The 20,223-nt window shown below is 40.3% G+C and overlaps 1 protein-coding gene across 3 annotated transcripts in view; it reads left to right on the top strand.

Annotated features, from left to right (window-relative positions):
- ACTR3B (actin related protein 3B) overlaps nt 1–20,223 on the top strand; it is a 106,101-nt gene that overhangs the window by 63,603 nt on the left and 22,275 nt on the right. For all 3 annotated transcript variants that reach the window (XM_075550188.1, XM_075550190.1, XM_075550189.1), the window contains exon 9: nt 158–250. In XM_075550188.1, the coding sequence (XP_075406303.1) occupies nt 158–250 (93 nt within the window). The remainder of the gene's footprint in view (nt 1–157; nt 251–20,223) is intronic.

Genomic DNA, 20,223 nt, shown 5'->3' with positions numbered 1-20,223 from the left:
CAGATGGGCTTCATTCCATTCTGATAGGAAGTTGAAGTTCATGTGTGTATTTTCAAAGTTAAAATAAAATTTGTGTTTGTTAAAGTTATTATAAAAATGATTTTGTGCTATGTAAGAGAAATATGTAATGTTTCTCTTATGTTTATATAAAATTTAGTTTGCCAACCCAGATTTTATGGAATCTATTTCGGATGTGGTTGATGAAGTAATACAGAATTGCCCCATTGATGTACGTCGTCCGTTGTATAAGGTATAAGCTGCTTGGGTAAGGTACTTTGACTTCATTACAAAATTAGAGGCCCATGATTTTTAGAAAGGGCTATTAATGTCAACCTGCAAACATTTCTATTTCATTTTATGTTTTATGAGCATTATTACATGCCAGTACAACTTTAAAAGATGGTATACGGAGAGTGAGTGGTTCGAATGTTTGGAACTATGATTCTATTAACTAATTATCTAATTTAAACCTTATAATGTTTTATGTTCTTATCTGGAAAACTCTATTTTAAATTGGACAGTTTTACCCACACATGTTGATTGAGTGATAAAGGAACATCTCTCATTCATTCCATGAATACCACTGGCCATACTTTAGGGATGTTTTAGGCTCAGTGCAAGTAAAAGTTAGAACCTGAACAGTTAAATAGAAAACCCTTGTGTGATATATTTTGTAAATTCCATGCTTCTGTGAAATTGTGAGACTATAGATAAGAAAAATATAGTTCATATAGTTATTTTAAAAATGAAATCTTGCTGCTCACCAACTTACACAGCCACAAAATGATGGTCAGTTAGCTTTCTTCACATTTACTTAGCCTTTCCTTCCATGAGTCCTGATGACCTCATCTTACCCTCTTCAAACCCAGGTAACTGAACTTGAAAGAGGAGAGGATCAGGCTCAACGTGAGCCTGAGTAAATTATGTTACAACTATACAGTGGACTACTGTGTAGCCTTTAAATAGAATGAAGGAAGTCAATGCAAGTTGAAATGAAAGCTGTCATAGTACATAGAATAAATTGAAACAGCAAGGTGAACAATTTAGATTGTATTATTTTGTATGCTTTGCATACACATATGAAAAGAATTCAATGATGTAAAACTCTTAAAAGTAAGTGATTATTTTTGGGGACAGGCAAGAAGTAAATGAGTTATTTCTATTTTTAGATTGTTTGAAATTTAGTAGTTAACAAATATTACTTGTCTTATAATTAGAAAACATTTTCCTGTATATGACAACTTTTATATGTGAAAACATAAATTTGTTGTACATCCTTAATGAAATACCCTCCCACCCCCAACAAAAAGTCCTAAGGAAGGCACACAAAAAGAGAGACTGGAGTATGAAAGTTAAATAAATAGCCTGGCTTGACCTCTCCACTCTGAAAGCTCCTTTACTATCAGCTGTGTCTCCTTCGCAGGGGAAGAAGGGAGGCAGTTTAGGCTTCACTTCAGCATAAAGGAGATAGAGTTTCCGCCAACAGTAATGGGTTGCCCATGATGAAGTGAGCTTTTTCTCACATGACACTGAGTTCACCAACTCAGTGGACTTTACAGAACTCTTGGAGTAGAGATGTTCTTAGAGGTAATTTAGGGCTTCTTAAACTTTTTCTACTCGTGACCCCATTTTGACAAAGGAATGTGAAACATGGGCAAACAGTGCTAGAAATGCCTCTGACTCATTGCTTATTTGATTTTGAATTAATTTTTTGGTCATGCGTTCAGAAACCTTTGACTGTTGTCAGATTTGTCATGAGCTCCAGTCAGTTACAGTGACCCCATGTAGGGTCACAACCTCCCGTTTAAGAAGCTCTGTTAACTAGATGATGACCCCGGCCTCCGAGGTGAGCAGTCTCTTTTGTTGTTGTGAGGTGCTGTCCCGGTGGGTCTGTCTCATAGGAGCCCTCTGCACCTCAGAGTGGAACACTGCCCAGGTTCGTGCCATCCACACAATTGTAGGGCCCTGGATGCAAGGAAGCAGAATCAATCCTCGGCTCCCACCTCCAGGGTGGGGTGGTGTTCCTGCTTTTATCTTCGTCATAGTACAGGTTCCCTGACCTCATTCGAAAAAGTAGGATCAGATAAGCTAACACAAAGACAGCAGTGTTTCAAGAAGAAAATAACTCTTATCTTTACTTTTATGATGTTTCTTATCTAACATTATCGAATGAACCCTTATCTGGTCTTTTGTCCCTTGTAGAGAATTTGAGCTTTCTAAGTAATAATTTCACTGGGATAACATTTCCAGGCTTAAACCTATGTTATTAAATAATACTTTGCTGAATGCAAAAACAAAAAACCACAATATGTACTTATTGAACTCAAGGAAACTGCTGAACTATTGACACCAAGTGAGCATAGAGCAGACTGTATGACATATTTTGGGACATGTATTCACATAGAGACCATTGTATCCTAGAAAAACAAATGGGTCAGTGATTGTACATTGGGTTTGATATCTACATCTGGAAAGAGGAGTTAAACAGAAGGATTAAAAGTGAGGAGGGAATGAAGTTTATAAAGAAGGGGAAAAAGTTTAGGTTTGGGGTAGCTAGGAATAAGAATCTGTGCAGAGGATACTAAGGTTGTTTTGGATCATTAACAATCTCTGGAGAGCCAGTCTCTGATTTCCATCTATTTTCTACACACTCTTAGTTGATTGTCCCATTGTCACCTCAAAAGAAATTTATATGAGGGGACTTCAAAAAACTACTCTGAAGAAACCCTGGCAAATCTGTGGGTTAAGTATTGAACTGCTAACTGCAAGATCAGTAGTTCAAGCCCACCAGCCACTCTGCAGGAGAAAGATGAGGCCGTCTGCTCACGTAGAGGTTTAGTATTGGAAATGCTAAGGAGCAGTTTTGCTGTGTTCCGCAGCATCACTATGAGTCTTTATCGACTCTGGCAGGGGCTCTGCACTAGTCTGTGGGAATTTTCGTCCTCTTCCTGCAGTGACCATAACTGGAAATGTTGTTGTTAGCATCTGTCAAATCAGTTCCGCCTCCGAGCACCCCTGTGTACAGCAGACAAAACACTGCCCGGCCCTGCACCGTCCTCGCCGTTGTTCTTACTTACGTTTGGAGCCCATGATCGCAGCTCTTGTGTCAATCCATCTGGATCCAAGGTTGAGGGCCTCTGTCTTTTTCACTGCTCCTCCACTTTACCAAGTATCATGGCCTTCTCCTGGGACTGATCTCTCCTGATAACAGTCCAGAGTATGTGAGACAAAAACTTGCCATCCTTGTCTCTAAGGAGTTTTTCTGGCTGTACTTCTTCCAAGACAGATTTGCTTGTTCTTTAGGCAGTCGGTGGTACTTTCACTGTTCTTCTCCAGCACCATCATTCAAGTGCACTGATTCTTCTTTGGTCTTCCTTATTCAATGTCCAACTTTCACATGCATGTGAGGCAATGGAAAATACCATGGCTTGGGTCAGGTGCAACCTTAATCCTCAAAATAACATCCCAGCGTTTCAGCAGATTTGATTGAGTGTGGGTCCAAGCAAGATGAAATCCCAACAATTTCAATATTTTCTTTGTTTGTCATGATGTTACTTACAGGTCTAGTTGTGAGGATTTTCGTTCCTTTACATTGCGTTGTAATCCATGCTAGAAATGTTCAGCTGTATCACAAACAAACTACATGGTGATCAAATACTAAAACTACTAGTGGTGGTGTTGGTAAGTGTACTGGAGTTGTTTCCAACTTATAATGACCTATGTGCCTCAGAATGAAACTCTGATCCTGTGTCACCACCGGTTCTATGTGTGAGCCCATGGATACAGCCCCGTGCCAGTCTCTTGCCCTGAGGGTTTGACAGGTTTCACTGATTCCTTACCATCCCTATCTCCAAGGAATGACCCTTCCTGAAAACACGTCCAACGTATGGGAGACAGCCTCCCCATCTTCAATTCCAGCGAGCATTCGGGCTGTACTTGTGCATTTTTGTGGCAGTTCATAGCATTTTCAATATTCTTTGTCAGTCCCATAATTTAAATGCATCTTTTCTCCAGTGTTCCTCATGCATTGTCCAGCTTTTGCATGCATAGAGTGTGATTGAGAATACCAGTGACCTGTTCACTGTCTAACAATTTAGAGAGGTCTTTTGCTGCAGATTTGTCCAGTGCAATCCATCATCTCTTTTCCTGACTGCTGCTTCAGTGAGTGTTGATTGTGGATCCAAGAAAAATGAAATCTTTGACAACTTCAATCTTTCTGCTATTTATGATTTTTTAAATTGACCTAGTTGTGCTTCCTTATCCTGATGAGTAATCCTTTCTGAAGCATTTAATCTTCATCAGTAAGTGCTTCAAATCCTTTCTTTTTTTCAAGCAAGGTTATGGCATCTGCATACCACTGATTGTTAATGAGTCTCCCTCCAGTCCTCGTGCTGCATTCTCTCTCTGCTCAGTGTACAGATTAGATAAGTATGGTGAAAGATCAAACCATGACCCAAACTTTCTGATTTTATTATATTTATTTTTATTTTGAGAAAAGTTAATATGCTTTTTATTTTAAGTTGGCAGGAGATTTACAAAACAGATAATTTTTTAATTAAGCGATTATGCCCATTTTGTTCCCTGTTTCATGATTGATTGCAGTGAAGCTTAATTTCTCCCACTTCCACCCTCTGCTTCCTGTTTCTATTTCTCCATCTTCCTTAGCCCTTTTGAACATTGTCCTTGGATAAATGCTGACCCTTTGGTCGCAGTGGTTGATTACCTTCTTAGTGCTGTTCCCTTTCTAGAGCCGTTTATTACTTTAAAAAATATATTTTATTAGGGGCTTATACAACTCTTATCACAGTCCATACTTATACATACATCAATTGCATAAAGCACATCTGTACATTCATTGCCCTAATCATTTTCTTTCTTTTTTTTTACATTTTATTAGGGGCTCATACAACTCTTATCACAATCCATACATATACATACATGAATTTTATAAAGCACATCGTACATTCCTTTCCCTAATCATTTTCAAAGCATTTGCTCTCCACTTAAGCCCTTTGCATCAGGTCCTCTTTTTTTCCCCTCCCTCCCCACTGCCCCCTCCCTCATGAGCGCTTGATAATTTATAGATTGTTATTTTGTCATATCTTGCCCTATCCGGCGTCTCCCCTCCCCCACTTCTCTGCCGTCCATCTCCCAGGGAAGAGGTCTCATGTGGATCCTTTTAATCAGTTTATTACTTTACAGGAAATTGAACCATGTGGATGAGGGCATTTCCAGATCTGAAGGGCGACTACGAACCAGAGTCTCTAGGGTCCCACCAGTCTTTTTTTTTTCCCAATTGGGTCCCATATCTTTCTCTTCCTCTCTCCAGGACCTTTTAATGTGATCCATTTCAGAGAAGCTGGTGGTGGTAGCCAGGCACCATCTGGTTCTTCTCATCCCAAGGTCACAGAGACTTGTGTGGTCCATTAGTCCATTGGATTTCTAACTGTCTTCACTTTTCTTCATTATTGTTTCCTCTGAACATTGAAAGATCAATAATTGGACCTTCAGTGGTGATACACAAACTTCTGAAAGCCGTCACTGCTTACCGAAGTGAACTGTAGAGCATTGTCTTTATGGACTGTGCTATGTGGGTCCTGCTTCATGGTTCTTCAGATGGCTATCCTGCTTTGCCAGCACTGCTTGTTAAAGAGACCGCCTCTTCCCCATTTGACGTGTTTGAGCCCTTTGACAAAGATCAGCTGTTCTTAGGTGGGTGGATTCATATCTGGCCTCTCAGTTCTGTTCATTGGTCTGTTGTGCCAACACTCCGTGTGGTGACTACTGTCACTGTCTAGAATGTTTTCAGGTGAGAAGTGTGAGGTCGCCTGCCTTGTTCTTTAGTCATGCTTTGCTTATCCCTGATATCCTTCCTTTACTTAGAAAGCTGGCGATTCGTTTTTCTACGTCTTTAGTGAATGATTTTGAAATCTGGGTTGAGATTGCTTTATATATTTAAATCATTTTTGTAGTATTAACATTTCCACAGTGTTAAGATTTCCTGTCTATGGGCCTGGTATATTCTTCCACTTCTGTAGGACTCTTGGTATCTTATGTAGTGGTAGTGCTTTATAGTGTTCTTTGTTTAAATCATTCATTTGGTTGGTTATATTTAATAATAAATATTTCATCATTTGAGTGTCTCTTGTAAATGTAAATGTCTTCCTGGTTTTCTTTTTGGCGCTCTCCGTATTTGTGCAAAAGGTTCTGGTGGATTTTTTGGTGCTGATTTTGTACTCTTCCCCTGTGCTGAGTCTTTGAATTAATTTTTATAATTTTCTTGCTTATTCTTTTTTAAAAGGTATTCTTTCCTGATTTTAAGGTATTCTTTCTTGATTTTCCTGCAGTATCTTCTTTTGTTCAAATAACTGCCTTTTGGTTTATATACAGTTTCAATATGAGCACAGTTAAGTGCTCTGGAATTATTTATTGTGATGCACTTAATTTAATGCTTTTGCACAATCAGTAAAGCAAAAATAACCATTTTTTCTGGGATTTTCTGCTTTCCATTAAGGATATCCCTTATTCCACATTCTTCTCTGGATTTAGATTTAATTAAAAAATTTATTGACACTTCATCCACTTATATAATTCAATATTTCATCCATATCAAGAAGAGTTGTACAATCTTTACCACAATCGATATGAGACCATTTTCTTTTTCCTAGTTCCCATTAAAAAAAAATCATTTTATTGGGGGCTCGTACAACTCTTATCACAATGCATGCATCCATCCATTGTGTCAAGCACATTTGTACATTTGTTGCCATCATCATTCTCAATGCATGTTCTTTTAACTTGTGCCCTTGGTATCAGCTTTTCATTTTCTCTCCCCCATCCCCATACACCCTCCCTCATGAACCCTTGATAATTTATTAATTATTATTATTTTGTCATGTTTTACACTATCTGATGTCTCCCTTCACCCATTTTTCTGTTGTCCATCCCCCAGGGAGGGGGTTATATGTAGATCCTTGTGATTGGGTCCCCCTTATCCCCCACCTTCCCCATTCCCCTCCTGGTATCACTACTCTCATTATTGGTCCTGAGGGCTTTATTTGTCCTGGATTCCCTGTGTTTCTAGTTCTTATCTGTACCATTGTACATCCTCTGGTCTAGCCGGATTTGTAAAAGGTAGCATTGGGATCATGATAGTGGGGGAGGAAGTATTAAAGAACTAGAGGAAAGTTGCATGTTTGTTTCATCATTGCTTTATTTCACTCTGACTGGCTCGTCTGTAAGGGGATGTCCAGTTACCTACAGATGGGCTTTGGGTCCACACTCCGCACTCCCCCTCATTCACAATGATATGGTTTTTTGTTCTTTGATGTCAGATATCTGATCTTATTACTACCTCGTGATCACACAGGCTGGTGTGCTTCTTCCATGTGGGTTTTGTTGCTTCTGTGCTAAATGGCCACTGTTTATTTTCAAGCCTTTAAGACCTCAAATGCTGTATCTTTTGATAGTGGGACATCAGCTTTCTTCACCACATTTGCTTATGCACCTGCTTTGTATTCAGCGATTGTGTTGGGAAGGTGAGCATCATGGAATGCCAGGTTAATAGAACAAAGTGTTCTTGCATTGAGGGAGTACCTGAATACTAAACCTATAAATATATGCACATAGATCTATTTCCCCATCCTCATGTATAAGTATATTTACATACATACATACCTGTATTTAGACCTCTATAATGCTCTTTGCCTCCTATTGCCTTCCTCTATTTCCTTTTACTTTCCTCTTGTCCCACTATCATGCTCAGCCTTCATTTGGATTTGAATACATTGGTTACATTGTCCTTGATCATAGCCTGCCAGGCCTCCTACACCCTTCTTGCCATCGATTTTGGATCACTTGTTCCCTTGTCCCTGCATTTGTTAACACTCACTTCCTTACCCCTGCCTCCCACTCCCCCTCTCCCATGTCCCCCCAGAACCGTTGGTCCAGTTATTTTCTCCTCCATATTGTTTATCCCGTCTACCTTATCTAGATAGACGTACAGAGATAATAATATGCACAAAAAACTAGACAGAGCAAAAGAAAGGAACAACTACAACTACAACAAACCAATGACAAAAAAAATAAAAGCCTGTAAATAGTTCAAGGTCTGTTTGTTTTTTGGTCGAGTCTGATGGGGTGCCACACCCTGGCCCCAAAGTCTATTTTTGGTATTCCCTCAAAACTTCCTTGCTTTGCTCCCCTTGCTGTTTTGTTGCACACCCCTTCGTGTTTTGCCTCAGTGTCGTGGTGTCAGATCAGGCACAATTCCCACACTGTGTTTCCAGTGTTGTCCCCTGTAGAGCTGTGGGTCAGTGAGGGGTGTCTTGTCTCATAGTGGGGCCAGCCTATGGTCCTCTCTGTGCATTGGCTGCTCTGAGCAGGGATACCATCCTCAGAACTTGGTGGCCCAGGATGTGCTCCACTCTCTCTTCCTCTACCTTAATTTACTCCCGTGTGCTCTGATCAGACATGTCCCTCCCCCTGAGCTGCAGCTTCAGTGGTGTCCTCCATAGTAAATTCTTCTGAGGGGGGCAGCAGCTGTCCATGTAGTTGGGACTGTGGCTGGCCTCTCAGACCTCTCTGCTGGTTCCTGTTTCATGCCGGTATGTTGCATTCACATCTTGGAGCAGCAGGTTGAAGTCTGGTCCCTCTTTCCCTGTAGAGATATAAACAATACTCTCCCCTCTGGTGGGTTAGTGCCATGTTGCCCTGCTACCCATGTCTTTCCCCTCCCCCCCTTTTTAGTTTTCTACCATATGTATCCCGGGATTAGGTCTGGCCCCTGCCATTACTTCTTGGACCTCACCCCAGGAATGTTTGTTATATACTAGCTTTTTCCCTTTTCCCCTTTTGCATTATTTTTTAAGCTTACCTCAGTGGACTCATGTTGTATTTGTCTTTTTATCCTTGGCTATCTTTGCTTAGCATATTTTCCTCCAGTTCTTCACATATGGTGATGTGCTTCATGTGTTCATCACAGATTTTTAGGGATACGTAGTACTCCATTGTATGTATGTACCACAGTTTTTTAATCCATTCATCTGTTAATGGAAATTTGGGTTGTTTCCAACTCCTTGCAATTGTAAACTTTGCCGAGATGAACATTGGAGCACAGATGTCTGGCCGTGGTTTGTTTCTTGCCTCTTCTGGGTATGTGCCCTATAGGGGGATTGCTGAGTCATATGGTAGCTCAATTTCCATCTCTTTAAGATATCACCAGATTGATTTCCATAGTGGCTATACATACCTACAGGTCCCCCCAGGAGTTCCTGTCTCCTCACAGCCCCTCCAACACTTGTTGCTTAATGATTTTTTGAATTGGGCTATCTTTGAGGGTGTTAGGTGGTATCTCATTGTTGCTTTAATTTGTATTTCTCTTAGGGCTAATAATCTGGAACATTTCTCATATGTTTATTGGCCATTCAGATTTCTGCCCTTGGGAAACTTCTCTTCAGGTCCTTTGTCCACCTCCTCAGTGGGCAATTAGTTTTTTTTCTTTTTGGAAGCTAGCAGAATAATGTAGATTTTAGTAATAAGGCCTTTTTCTGATGTGTCATTGCTAAAGATGTTTTCCCAGTCTGTGGGCTCTCTAAAAAAACTAAAAACTAAGCCCACTGAGACTGTGGTGGGAGAGTGAACGAGAAGAGAGGGAATCAAAAGTAGCAATATAGCTTATCCCCAAATCCTGATTGTGGGCTGGAGGGGGTTAAACCCTGTCCCAAGGGGTTGGCAAGCTGTGACCGTGTTCATATAAGTCCCCTGGACCTGCTCCAAATGATCCCCGCTCTGGCCGAGACAGTGATGGGGCTAAGGTCAAACCTTAGCTGGCCTCCACTGTGGTAACCCCCATCTCCTTAAAACCTAGTGGATGTGTGCCTACTTATCTTTATGATGCTCCTCCTGCGACCTGGAAGTGTGGAATTTCCCTCTTAGTAACTCTCCTGCGCTGATTTCTGCAAAGTCCCTCTGGTATATGTTACTCAGTCGCCATCTTGAATTCCCCCAATCACACTCATTGTTATTCATGTCATTTTTTCCCACTTTTGGCAAAACTGTACACTATAAAGCATTCACCAGTTCAACAACTCCCATGTATATAATTCAGAGCCATTGGTTATACTCTTCATGTTGTACACCTGGCTTTAATTTTTATCAGCTTCCTGGCGGTATACTGCAAGCATTACTCCGTGATGTTGATGCTGTTGTTTGATAATGTCTGCGTACTGTTGCATTGCCTGTCTTTTGGATGAGCACAAAAATAGATCACTTACAGTGGGATGACCATGGAACTGTTTTCTAAATTTCAGGCATATGAGTAAATGCTTCCTGTATTGTATCCAATGTAGTATCTTTTTTGGTATTTTGGCAATTCCTACAGCTTCTTTTTCTTTTTCTCTGTGTGTATGTGTGTGTGTGTGTGTGTGTGTGTGTGTGAGAGAGAGAGAGAGAGAGAGAGAGAGAGAGAGAGAGAGAGAGAGAGAGAGAGAATGCCTTCATTGCAGCGTGAAGTTCTTTCTTTAGAGCTTTCAGTTCTGTGATCACATATGAGGGATTCATAAACTTAGTGGAAAAATGGATGAAAAGATCATGAAAATGTCTGTGACCTTTTTGAAGCTATCCCCTAAAATGGTTGAATATTCAGTACTTCTATTTGTTACAGTGACATTGTGTATTCTTTCCATCTTCCCTTGAGGCTTCCTGCATCAGTCAGTATTTTGCTAAATACAAAATAGATCAAACCTTTTTATATTTCTTCTGCTTGAGGCTTGAAGGTGTCATTTTTTAAAAAGTTCTTTTTAATTCATTCATCCTTAGAAATGTTTATCTTGTTCTTCCTTTTAGGTTTTCTAATGCCAGGTCTTTGCATATTTCATTAAAATATTTTACTTTATTTTTCTGAACTGCTATTTGAAATCTTCCTCTCTTCCATTGGCTTTAGCTACTATAAATTCAGAAGCAAGTTTGGGCTCTACTGAAGATACTGAGAACTTTACATGTCATGAACCTTCTTCAGGCTACGAGGCAAGAAGAGAAAATAAAGACCGAAAAATGAGAATTAAAGATGGCTTTGTCCTGCAAGAAAATTTGTAATCTCGAGAGGGGAAAAAATTGAGGGCAAATTAACTGTAATATGTCAAATTTTAATTGAGTTTGGTGAGTTTGTGAAAAGAAAAGTTCTCACATGACTTCTGCTGAGCCTCTAAATATGATGGGAGGAGTGGATGGGAGCACAGATACATGAAGTCATGTCTCAGTAGGTTTGTGACTTCACAGAAACAAACGAATAACCCCTATTGCCCATGGGTAAATTCCAAATCTCTGTATAGGGTTTCTGAGGTTGTAAACCTTATCTGGAGCAGAAAGCCTAATATGTTCTCCTCCTTCTAAACCCACCCCAGCAGTCTGATAAAATTGGTCTGGGCATCTGGATTTTAAAAGCTGTCTAGGTGATTTTGTATGCAGCTAAGTTGAGAACCTGTGTCATTAATTAGCTCACTACTGGATTAACAGGTGTTAGGTAATTTGCATACTTTACTTGAGGGCAAAACCATTTTGAGTTCCTTTGTAATACAAATGAATATTTTTCTGTTTCTAAACTCTATTAATTGGGTCTCTGAGTGCTTATGAGGTACAAGACACTGATGTTGAAATGGGGGATTTAAGTATGCATGTGATATAGTCCTTGTCTTCAGCAGTTTATTTATAAAAGCTAAAAATAACACAAAAATCACTCTAATGGGAACCACTATAAGCCAAATGTCATTACAGTGAATCATACAATTATGGTAATTGAGAGAATGGATTGTATTTAATTAGAGGGGATCTAGGAGGCTCCGAGGAGGCATTTGAGCTGAGTCTGAGGCTTGGCGTGCAGAGTGGGGGTGGGGCAGCATTCCAGGTGGAGGGAACAGATGAGCTCAGATATAAGTGGGAGCGCAAGGGAAATATTTATGGGATAGCAAGTGAATTATGTTTTGACTAGTGTATATAGAAGATAGTGGGAAACAAATCTAGAAAGGAAGACTGGGCCAGCTTTGAAATATATTTTTAAATGCTTTGCATTGGTTGGCAGTGGTTATAAATTCCTGTTTTTTTATGTTTGCCAGGCAGGTGTGAATATATCATGATATGGTTCAAGGATGTATTTTTCTGTAACATTACTAATTCAAGTAATGTATCCAATTCAGGATATATTAATTAATGCATACTTGGGTATACACAGACACCCCCCCCACAAACTTGTGGAAACTTCAGAAAGTTCATGGACAGATAACAGATTTTTTTCATGAACGTTTTGAAGTCTCTGTGTACATACACACACACACACGTAACATTAGTAAGTCAAAAAGTATTCCTGCTGGGGTTGCGGTTTATACTGAAGTGATTTCCTTAATATGGTTCTTCTAGTCATAATCTTTAAGGACCGGTGGTGTAGTGGGCTACTCATTGGGTTGCTATCTACAAAGTCAGCAGTGTGAAACCACCAGCTGCTCCACAGGGAGAGGAAGAAGCCCTCATAAAGATGGACAGTCTCAGCAAACCACAGGGGCATTTCTCCCTTGCCCTCTTGGGTCCTGGGAATTGGAATTGGGTTCATGGCAGTGAGTTTGTGTTTGAGTCATAGTCTTTGTAACTCCCCCCAAGCCACATCTTCCTGATGGTTATGGATAAGCAAAGGTGGGTGAAGATACTGAGCAGATGCATTTGTGTTAGCAGAGTTCATTGTGATTGTAAAAGCTTGTAATTCTACTGTGGAACATCTTAGCCTTAGGCAACTTGCAGATCTGTGCCATAAGCAGTGCATGGAGATCAGCTACCTCGAAGAGCTGACCCTTCCATCATTTTAAAGTAGGCTCATCTAATGAAGTTGAAATGAATTGTAACTGTGATGAGTCTTCATTTAAGTTATAGAATCAAGTGAGTAAAATCCTATCAATACTGGCTCCCAGTGCATCCTTCGGAGACTAAGACAATTGTATCACTGAAGAGCCTGTCAACAGTTACCCACTGATCACAAAGGCATGTGTGATTATCTTTTGTTTGGAATAAACCTATTCATGCATGAACTAGATCCCTCAAAGCATACGTTTTTACTTTATCTCATGTGTGTATAGTTATGTTAATGCCTTTAAATATGAATTGTGTCACAAAGTAAATTAGCTGTATTAATTATTATACATAATACCGAGTAAGCTAAAGTACCTTTTAATAGATTAGTTATTAAGATACAATCGCTTCTTTTAAAACCTAAGGTTTAAACATATTTTTAACAGTTGTGCAATAATCACCAAAATCAATTTTAGAACATTGTCTTTTATCTTGTACTCATTATTAGTGCCTGTTTTAACCCATCTTCCACAACCCCCAGAAATGATCAATTCAATTACTATCTCTGTAGATTTACCTATCCTGGATTTCATATAAAGAAAAAGAAAAACTAAAATAAAACTACAACAAATTAAAAGAACTACAACAAACCAATCATCATAACAAAATAGAAAAAAAACCTTCATTGAAAAGAAGGCAGAAAAAGAATAAATACTACAATAAATGTGTAATGTGTCAAACAGAAGAAAACATGCTGAAGTGTTCACTTTTAACCTAACCGCATCTGCCTCAGTCTGACTGCCAGTGCACTCTGATAGCAAGGCTGTTCACGTCCCTGGTCAGTGATCATAGGGGAGTCACGGATGGGGAGCCTGCAAATGGGTTTTGGGTTTTCACTGTTATCTATAGCCTTCTGCAAACCGGGTGCTTAGGATCTAAGCTTGAAGACAGTTCCGTTCACCAGTTTACGATTGTATTAGTGACAGTCTTTGGATTTCACAGGCTGGTGTGCTGCTGCCACGTGGGCTTAGCTAACACATCACTAGGATGGCTACTTGTTCTAAGACCAGCCTTTAAGACCTGAGAGCAATTGTGAGGCTGGCACAGCACCCAGCAGTACTTCATTCTGTTGTGCATGGGGTCCCTATGAATCAGTATCGACATCGATAGCCCTTAACAACATACCACTTTTCACAATGCTTTTACATGCTAACAAGTCCACCAGCAGTGAAGAAGAGTTCTGACCTCTCCACACCCTCTCCAGTATTTGCTGCTTTCAATTTTCTTTCAAATTGGGCTATTGTTGTGGGTGCAAAGTGTGATGTCATTGTTTTGATTTGCATTTCCCAGATGGCAAGCAAACATGAGCATTTCCTCATATGTTTGTTAGCCATTTGAGTGTCAATTTTGGTGAACTGTCTATTTATGGTCTTCACCCATTTTAAAATTGGATTATTTACTTTTTTCTTATTGAGATCTTGCAGCATCCTATAGGTTTTAGAGATTAATCCCTTGTCAGTTGTGTTGTTGCTGAAGATTTTTTCCCATTCCATGAACTTTCTTTTTATTCTTTTGATGAAGTCTTTTGGTTTGCATTAGTGTTGTATTTTTAGTAGTTCCCAGTCATCTATATTTTCTTCTACATTGTGTGCTTCCTTTATTATATTTGGCCGTGCAATAGGGCCCTTAGGTGTGTCCCAATTTTCTCATTGATGATCCTTATAGCTCTGGGATTTACGTTTAAGTCTCTGTTCCATCTTGTGCTCATGTCTGTGCATGGGACAAGTGATGGGTCCTGTTTCTTGCTTTACTGGATGGAGATCCAACTTTGCTAGTACTATGTGTTGAAGAGGCTGTCTCTTCCCCACTTAATGTTTTTCACCCTTTCCTGAAAATCATTTGTGTGTAGGTGGTTGCGCTAATACCTTAAGTTTTCTAATTTTTTCCATTGGTCTAAGTATCTATCACTGTACCAAGCTTGGTCTAAGTATCTATCACTGTACCAAGCTATTTTGACTACTGTGGATATGAAATACATTTTTTAGGTTGGTTTTTATAAAGCCTCCTACTTTGTTTTTCTTAACATAGGTCTCTTCCCTCTCCATATGAAGTTGGAAATTAGTTTTTCTATTTATCTGAATCACAGTTGTATTGTATTTATGGCTTGCTTTGGGTAATATTGACATTTTTCACAATATTAAGTCTTCCTACCCTTAATTGCAGGACATTCTTCCATTTGTGTCGACCTCTTTTCTGTTTCTTGGAATAGTGTTCTGTAGGGTTTTTTTTTTTTTTTGCAAAGGTCTTTTGTTTCTTTAGTTTGGTTTATTCCTAAGTAGTTCATCTTTTGTGTAGCTATTGTAAAATGCCATTGTTTTCTGATGTCTTTTTCAGAGCGCTCTTCACTGGTATATAGGAATCAAATTGATTTTGACTACTAAATTCCTCAATTGTTTCTAACACTCTTTTGGGGGGTTTCTACATATAAACTTGCATCGTCTTCAAATGGTGAGAGTTTTGTACTTCTTGTGCAGTTGTGTTCCCTTGCTTCTCAATGTTGTCTAGTGGTTCTGAATAAGAATGGTGATAAGGAGCATCTTTGTTTGGATCTCATATTTGTTGCTTTTGTCTTACTGTTTTGTTGTTGTTTTTCACTTCATGGTTTTATTGGAGGTTTTTGTTCCTTTTCTAATTCTATTTTGTTTTGAACACTGTTTCATTGTATTAGTTTCTGGGTGTTTTTCAGTTCTGGTGTTAGAGAATATCGATGCTCTCAGGTTTATCTCCTGTGTTGATTGTCTGTGCATAGTGATCCCATTAATTTTTTTTAATTCTCCTTTTGTTTTTATAATTTTCTTTAGTTGTCCCTTGTCTGGAAATACATTTGTTTCTCCCCATATCTGAAGAATAATTCTTCAGCATAGAGGAATCTTAGTTTGCAGTTCTGTTGTTCTTCAGAATTTGATACATGTCACTGTATATTCTTCTTGTGCTGAGGAGCCTGAGCTCAGTTTTATTAGTTTTCTTTTGTAGCTGACTGTACCTTTGTTCCCTGGCCACCTTTAGGATTCTCTCCTTTCCTTGAAATTGGAGACGTTGGCAATAAGTCACAATGTTTTCATTTGGAATCTGTCCATTTTGGATTTCTTTCAGTGTCTTGACTAGTTATTTTCTCCACCATTGTGATGTTGGAGAATTTACTTCCACCATTTCTTGTGCAGTTTTCTCTGTAGATTATTTAGTTTCCTCTTGCCCAGTGTCCCAGTGAGACGTAGGTGTAGCCCTGATAGTGTCTCTCATCGTTCTCAGGTTTTCTTTGGGTTCCTTTACTTTTTGTTTTTCTCATCAGTTTAGAGTGTCTCCAAGCTCCCTGGCCCATTTTCCCTTGTCTTCCACTCTCTTACTGAAGTCTCTTACCATGCTGCCTAAATCTCTTATCTTTTTGTTCACCATCTGCTTTTCCTTTGGGTGTGAGGTCTCTAGTTTTCCAATTCTTTCTGTGGTTCTCTTGAGTATTCCCCTCACCTCTTGAAGGACTTAAACATCATTGTTCTGATTCTTTTATGATAATCCAGGTTCATACTGTTACAGTGGCGTTGTCAGTACTTTTCAAAGTAGGCCTTTTTATTCTCCCTGAAATCTCATAGGTACACAGATGAAAAAAGCTGCCCTCCTTCGTTTAGTGTTGTGGTCAGAGAAGGTTCCAGGGCTCTTTATGTTCCCCTCATTCTAAGCCTCTTACAAAGTCTTCTAATTCTAAGTCTTTTACTCATAGGCCTCTGTAATTTTTATTGATACTTTCTTCTGATACATAAAAAGAGCTAAGACTTTTAATCGTTATTGTTACTGAGAAGGGAAATAAACTTTACCTTGTTGTGAAAGTGCAATGAAAGGATAGATGATAACTTCCAGCGTGATTACAGTGTAGCAAACATGTTTGCTGAATACCTGCAGTGGATCAGGCCTCACCGGGCACCAAGATGCAAACTACATGACAGACACTGGAATTTGAATTCTGTTGTGTGCCTTGCTGAGCTAAGTGCAGGTGCAGTGTGCGGTACTTCACAGGGGTGAGTCTGTGCTCAAGGCTCTGTGTGAGGAAGTGGTAGTTAAACTAGTGTTCTCCTTCACAGCAGTTTTTTTTTTTTTGATACTGGAAAAGTACTATTTCCCTGTCAACCAGTGTGTGGCCACCATGACACTAGTCCTTAGTGCGACTAATGAACTGCTTTGAGAATTTTGTCTAATGTCAATTCGTGTGTTTCAGTAGCTGGAGGTGGCTAACTGCTATTACATGGAGCAATACAGATTGGCTCTCGGTTGTCGAGGGTGTCACGACCGCCTCGAATGCAGCCCATGGATGGAAGAAGGGTTTCAGTTTGTAAATGTAAAGTGTTTTAGTCAAGGATGAGTGAGAGTGGAGTGTGTTCATGGAACTGGAAAGAATGCAGCTTCCGTGGACATATAATCTGTAGACGGAAGCTGTGGCGAAAGGATTGGATGTGTATATGGGAAGTTATTGCAGCCGATGTACTAGGAGTGGGTCCTAGTGGGGCATTCTAGAGAGTAGAAAGAAGTACAGGGTCTTACAAGTCAGATCGCTACCTAGAGCTGAGGACAGATGTCCATTGCCGACTTGAGCAGCCTTGCATGGATTTGAAATTTTACCTTAAGGACATGTTTTTATACAGGGGGGTCCATGAATACTACTTATGTTTTAGGACAAGAACCTGGACTGGGCCAGTGGAAATAGCTGTAAGTGGAAAATTGGAGCCAGGCAGATTGGTTGCATAATGGTTAGAGGTCAGCAGGGAGAGTGGGTTGGACCATTGCAGAGCAGTGGCAGTAGGGAGGGAGGGAATGGGATGCATGCTTTGATTCAACAGGAGGAAGATGTTCTAGCTACTGGCCTGAATTATCTATGTGGATGGGAAATCATGTCTTAAGAGGAGTCCACTTGAGTCAGAAGATAATTCTTGTTTGGTGGAGATGGATATGTAGGTTGGAAGCTTAGGATAAAGTTCTGGGTTGAGTTAAAAATTTGTAAACCATCCATGTGCTAAGAAGATACTCATCAAAGGAGAGTATTCCAAATGAGAAAAACAGTATACCCTGACAACCAGGAGGAAGGTCAAATTTTAAGGGGTAGACAAGGAAAGGCAATCAGAGAGACCAAACTGTAATATCCTGAGAAATAAGAAAATAATCTAGGAGATAGTGTTAGTCTGGGTGCTTTAGAGAAACAACCACAGAAACTCATGTAAAAGAGGCTTTATTTATTTATTTATTTTTAACAATTTATTAGGGGCTCATACAATTCTTATCACAGTTCATACATATACATACATCAATTGTATAAAGCACATCTGTACAGTCTTTGCCCTAATCATTTTTTTCTCCTCTTTTCTTTTTTTACATTTTATTAGGGACTCATACAACTCTTATCACCATACATACATATACATACATCAATTGTATAAAGCACATCCATACATTCCCTGCCCCAATCATTCTCAAGGCATTTGCTCTCCACTTAAGCCCCTCAGGTCCTCTTTTATTCCCCTCCCTTCCCTTTCCCCCCTCCCTCATGTGCCCTTGGTAATTTATACCTCGTTATTTTGTCATATCTTGCCCTATCCGGAGTCTCCCTTCCCCCCTTCTCTGCTGTCCCTCTCCCAGGGAAGAGGTCACATGTGGATCCTTGTAATCAGTTCCCCCTTTCCAACCCACCCACCCTCCACTCTCCCAGCATCGTCCCTCACACCCTTGGTCCTGAAGGTATCATCCACCCTGGATTCCCTGTACCTCCAGCCCTCATATGTACCAGTGTACAGCCTCTGTCCTATCCAGCTCTGCAAGGTAGAATTCGGATCATGGTAGTTGGGGGGAGGAAGCATCCAGGATCTGGGGGAAAGCTGTGTTCTTCATCGGTACTACCTCACACCCTAATTAACCCATCTCCTCTCCTAAACGCCTCTATGAGGGGATCTCCATTGGCCGACACTTGGGCCTTGGGTCTCCACTCTGCACTTCCCCCTTCATTTAATATGGTATATATATATACATATACATATACACATATATACACATACATACACACACTTATATCGTTGTTTGTTTTTTTTTTGCATGATGCCTTATACCTGGTCCCTTGGCACCTCGTGATTGCACTGGCCGGTGTGCTTCTTCCATGTGGGCTTTTTTGCTTCTGAGCTAGATGGCCGCTTGTTCACCTTCAAGCCTTTAAGACCCCAGACACTATCTCTTTTGATAGCCGGGCACCATCAGCTTTCTTCACCACATTTGCTTATGCACCCAAAAGAGTTTTTTTTTATAAAGGGTAAGTGCACATCAAGAAAACATCCCAACCCGCTATTGCCCAAGCCCACAAGTCCAACATTAACACATATGTCCGACACCAATCCACAAAGTCCTCCTCCATCTCACAAAACACACACTGTGATGCCGACTGTAGGAGGAATGCCGAATCAGTGAATGTATAAGCATCTCAGTGCTGGCAGGGGCCTCCACACGGCTGCTCCATCACCCAGGGCTGCATCGGGGTAGGTCCATGTAGCTTCTCCTCGGGGATGTCTTGTAGGAAGTCAGCCTTGCCAGCTGAAGCAGGGAACTGGCTAAGGCAGCTGCACCCTGGTCCGACCATCACAAAGCAAGAGACCCGAGAACTAGAAAGTCGAGGCTCACTGAGCCATTTATCCCTCTGCCCTTCAATTAACCCCACATGTGTTTATTTTGCAGGTTGGCACAATAAACTACCTCAGAGACCAAGGAAAGAAATATAGAAGCTGTACTATTGAGTAAAACCCTGGTGGCATAGTGGGTACCCATTGGACTGCGATCTGCATAGAGGGTACCCATTGGACTGTGATATGCATGGTCTGTAGTTCAAAACCATAAGCAGCTCCACTGGAGAAAGACGAGGCTTTCCACTCCCATAAACATTTAGCCTTGGAAACCCACAAGCGGTCACTGTGAGTCAGCGTTGACTCGATGGCATTAAGAGAGTTTTTTTTTGTTTGTTAGTAGAGTGATGCATAGCTAGCAAGTTACAATAAGGTTGCAGGAGTGGCTACCTGATCAGCACTAAGGAAGGGGAGGCATTTCAGGGAGTGGTGGGCAGAAGCCAAATTACCACAGTCGAAGGCAGAAGATAACAGCCAAAGACAGAATACATCTCAGTAACTCTTTTACATAACTTGTCATTCTTTGTCAAGCACCTGTTTAGAGCCAGTCGTAGAGGTGTGGTTGGAGTTTCTTGAGGAACTCTTAGGTATGCTGTTTTAGAAATATATTTGTTTAGACCTGGCTGGAATTTCAGTCTTTGGGTTCATTTCAACAGTGAAAACCTCTAGTCTCCAAAGAAGAAAAACG

The sequence above is a fragment of the Tenrec ecaudatus genome, chromosome 5 (genome assembly GCF_050624435.1).
Source record: "Tenrec ecaudatus isolate mTenEca1 chromosome 5, mTenEca1.hap1, whole genome shotgun sequence".
NCBI classification, from domain to species: Eukaryota; Metazoa; Chordata; class Mammalia; order Afrosoricida; family Tenrecidae; genus Tenrec; species Tenrec ecaudatus.
Note: the sequence above shows the minus strand (reverse complement) of the source record. Positions and strands in the feature narration are given on the sequence as shown.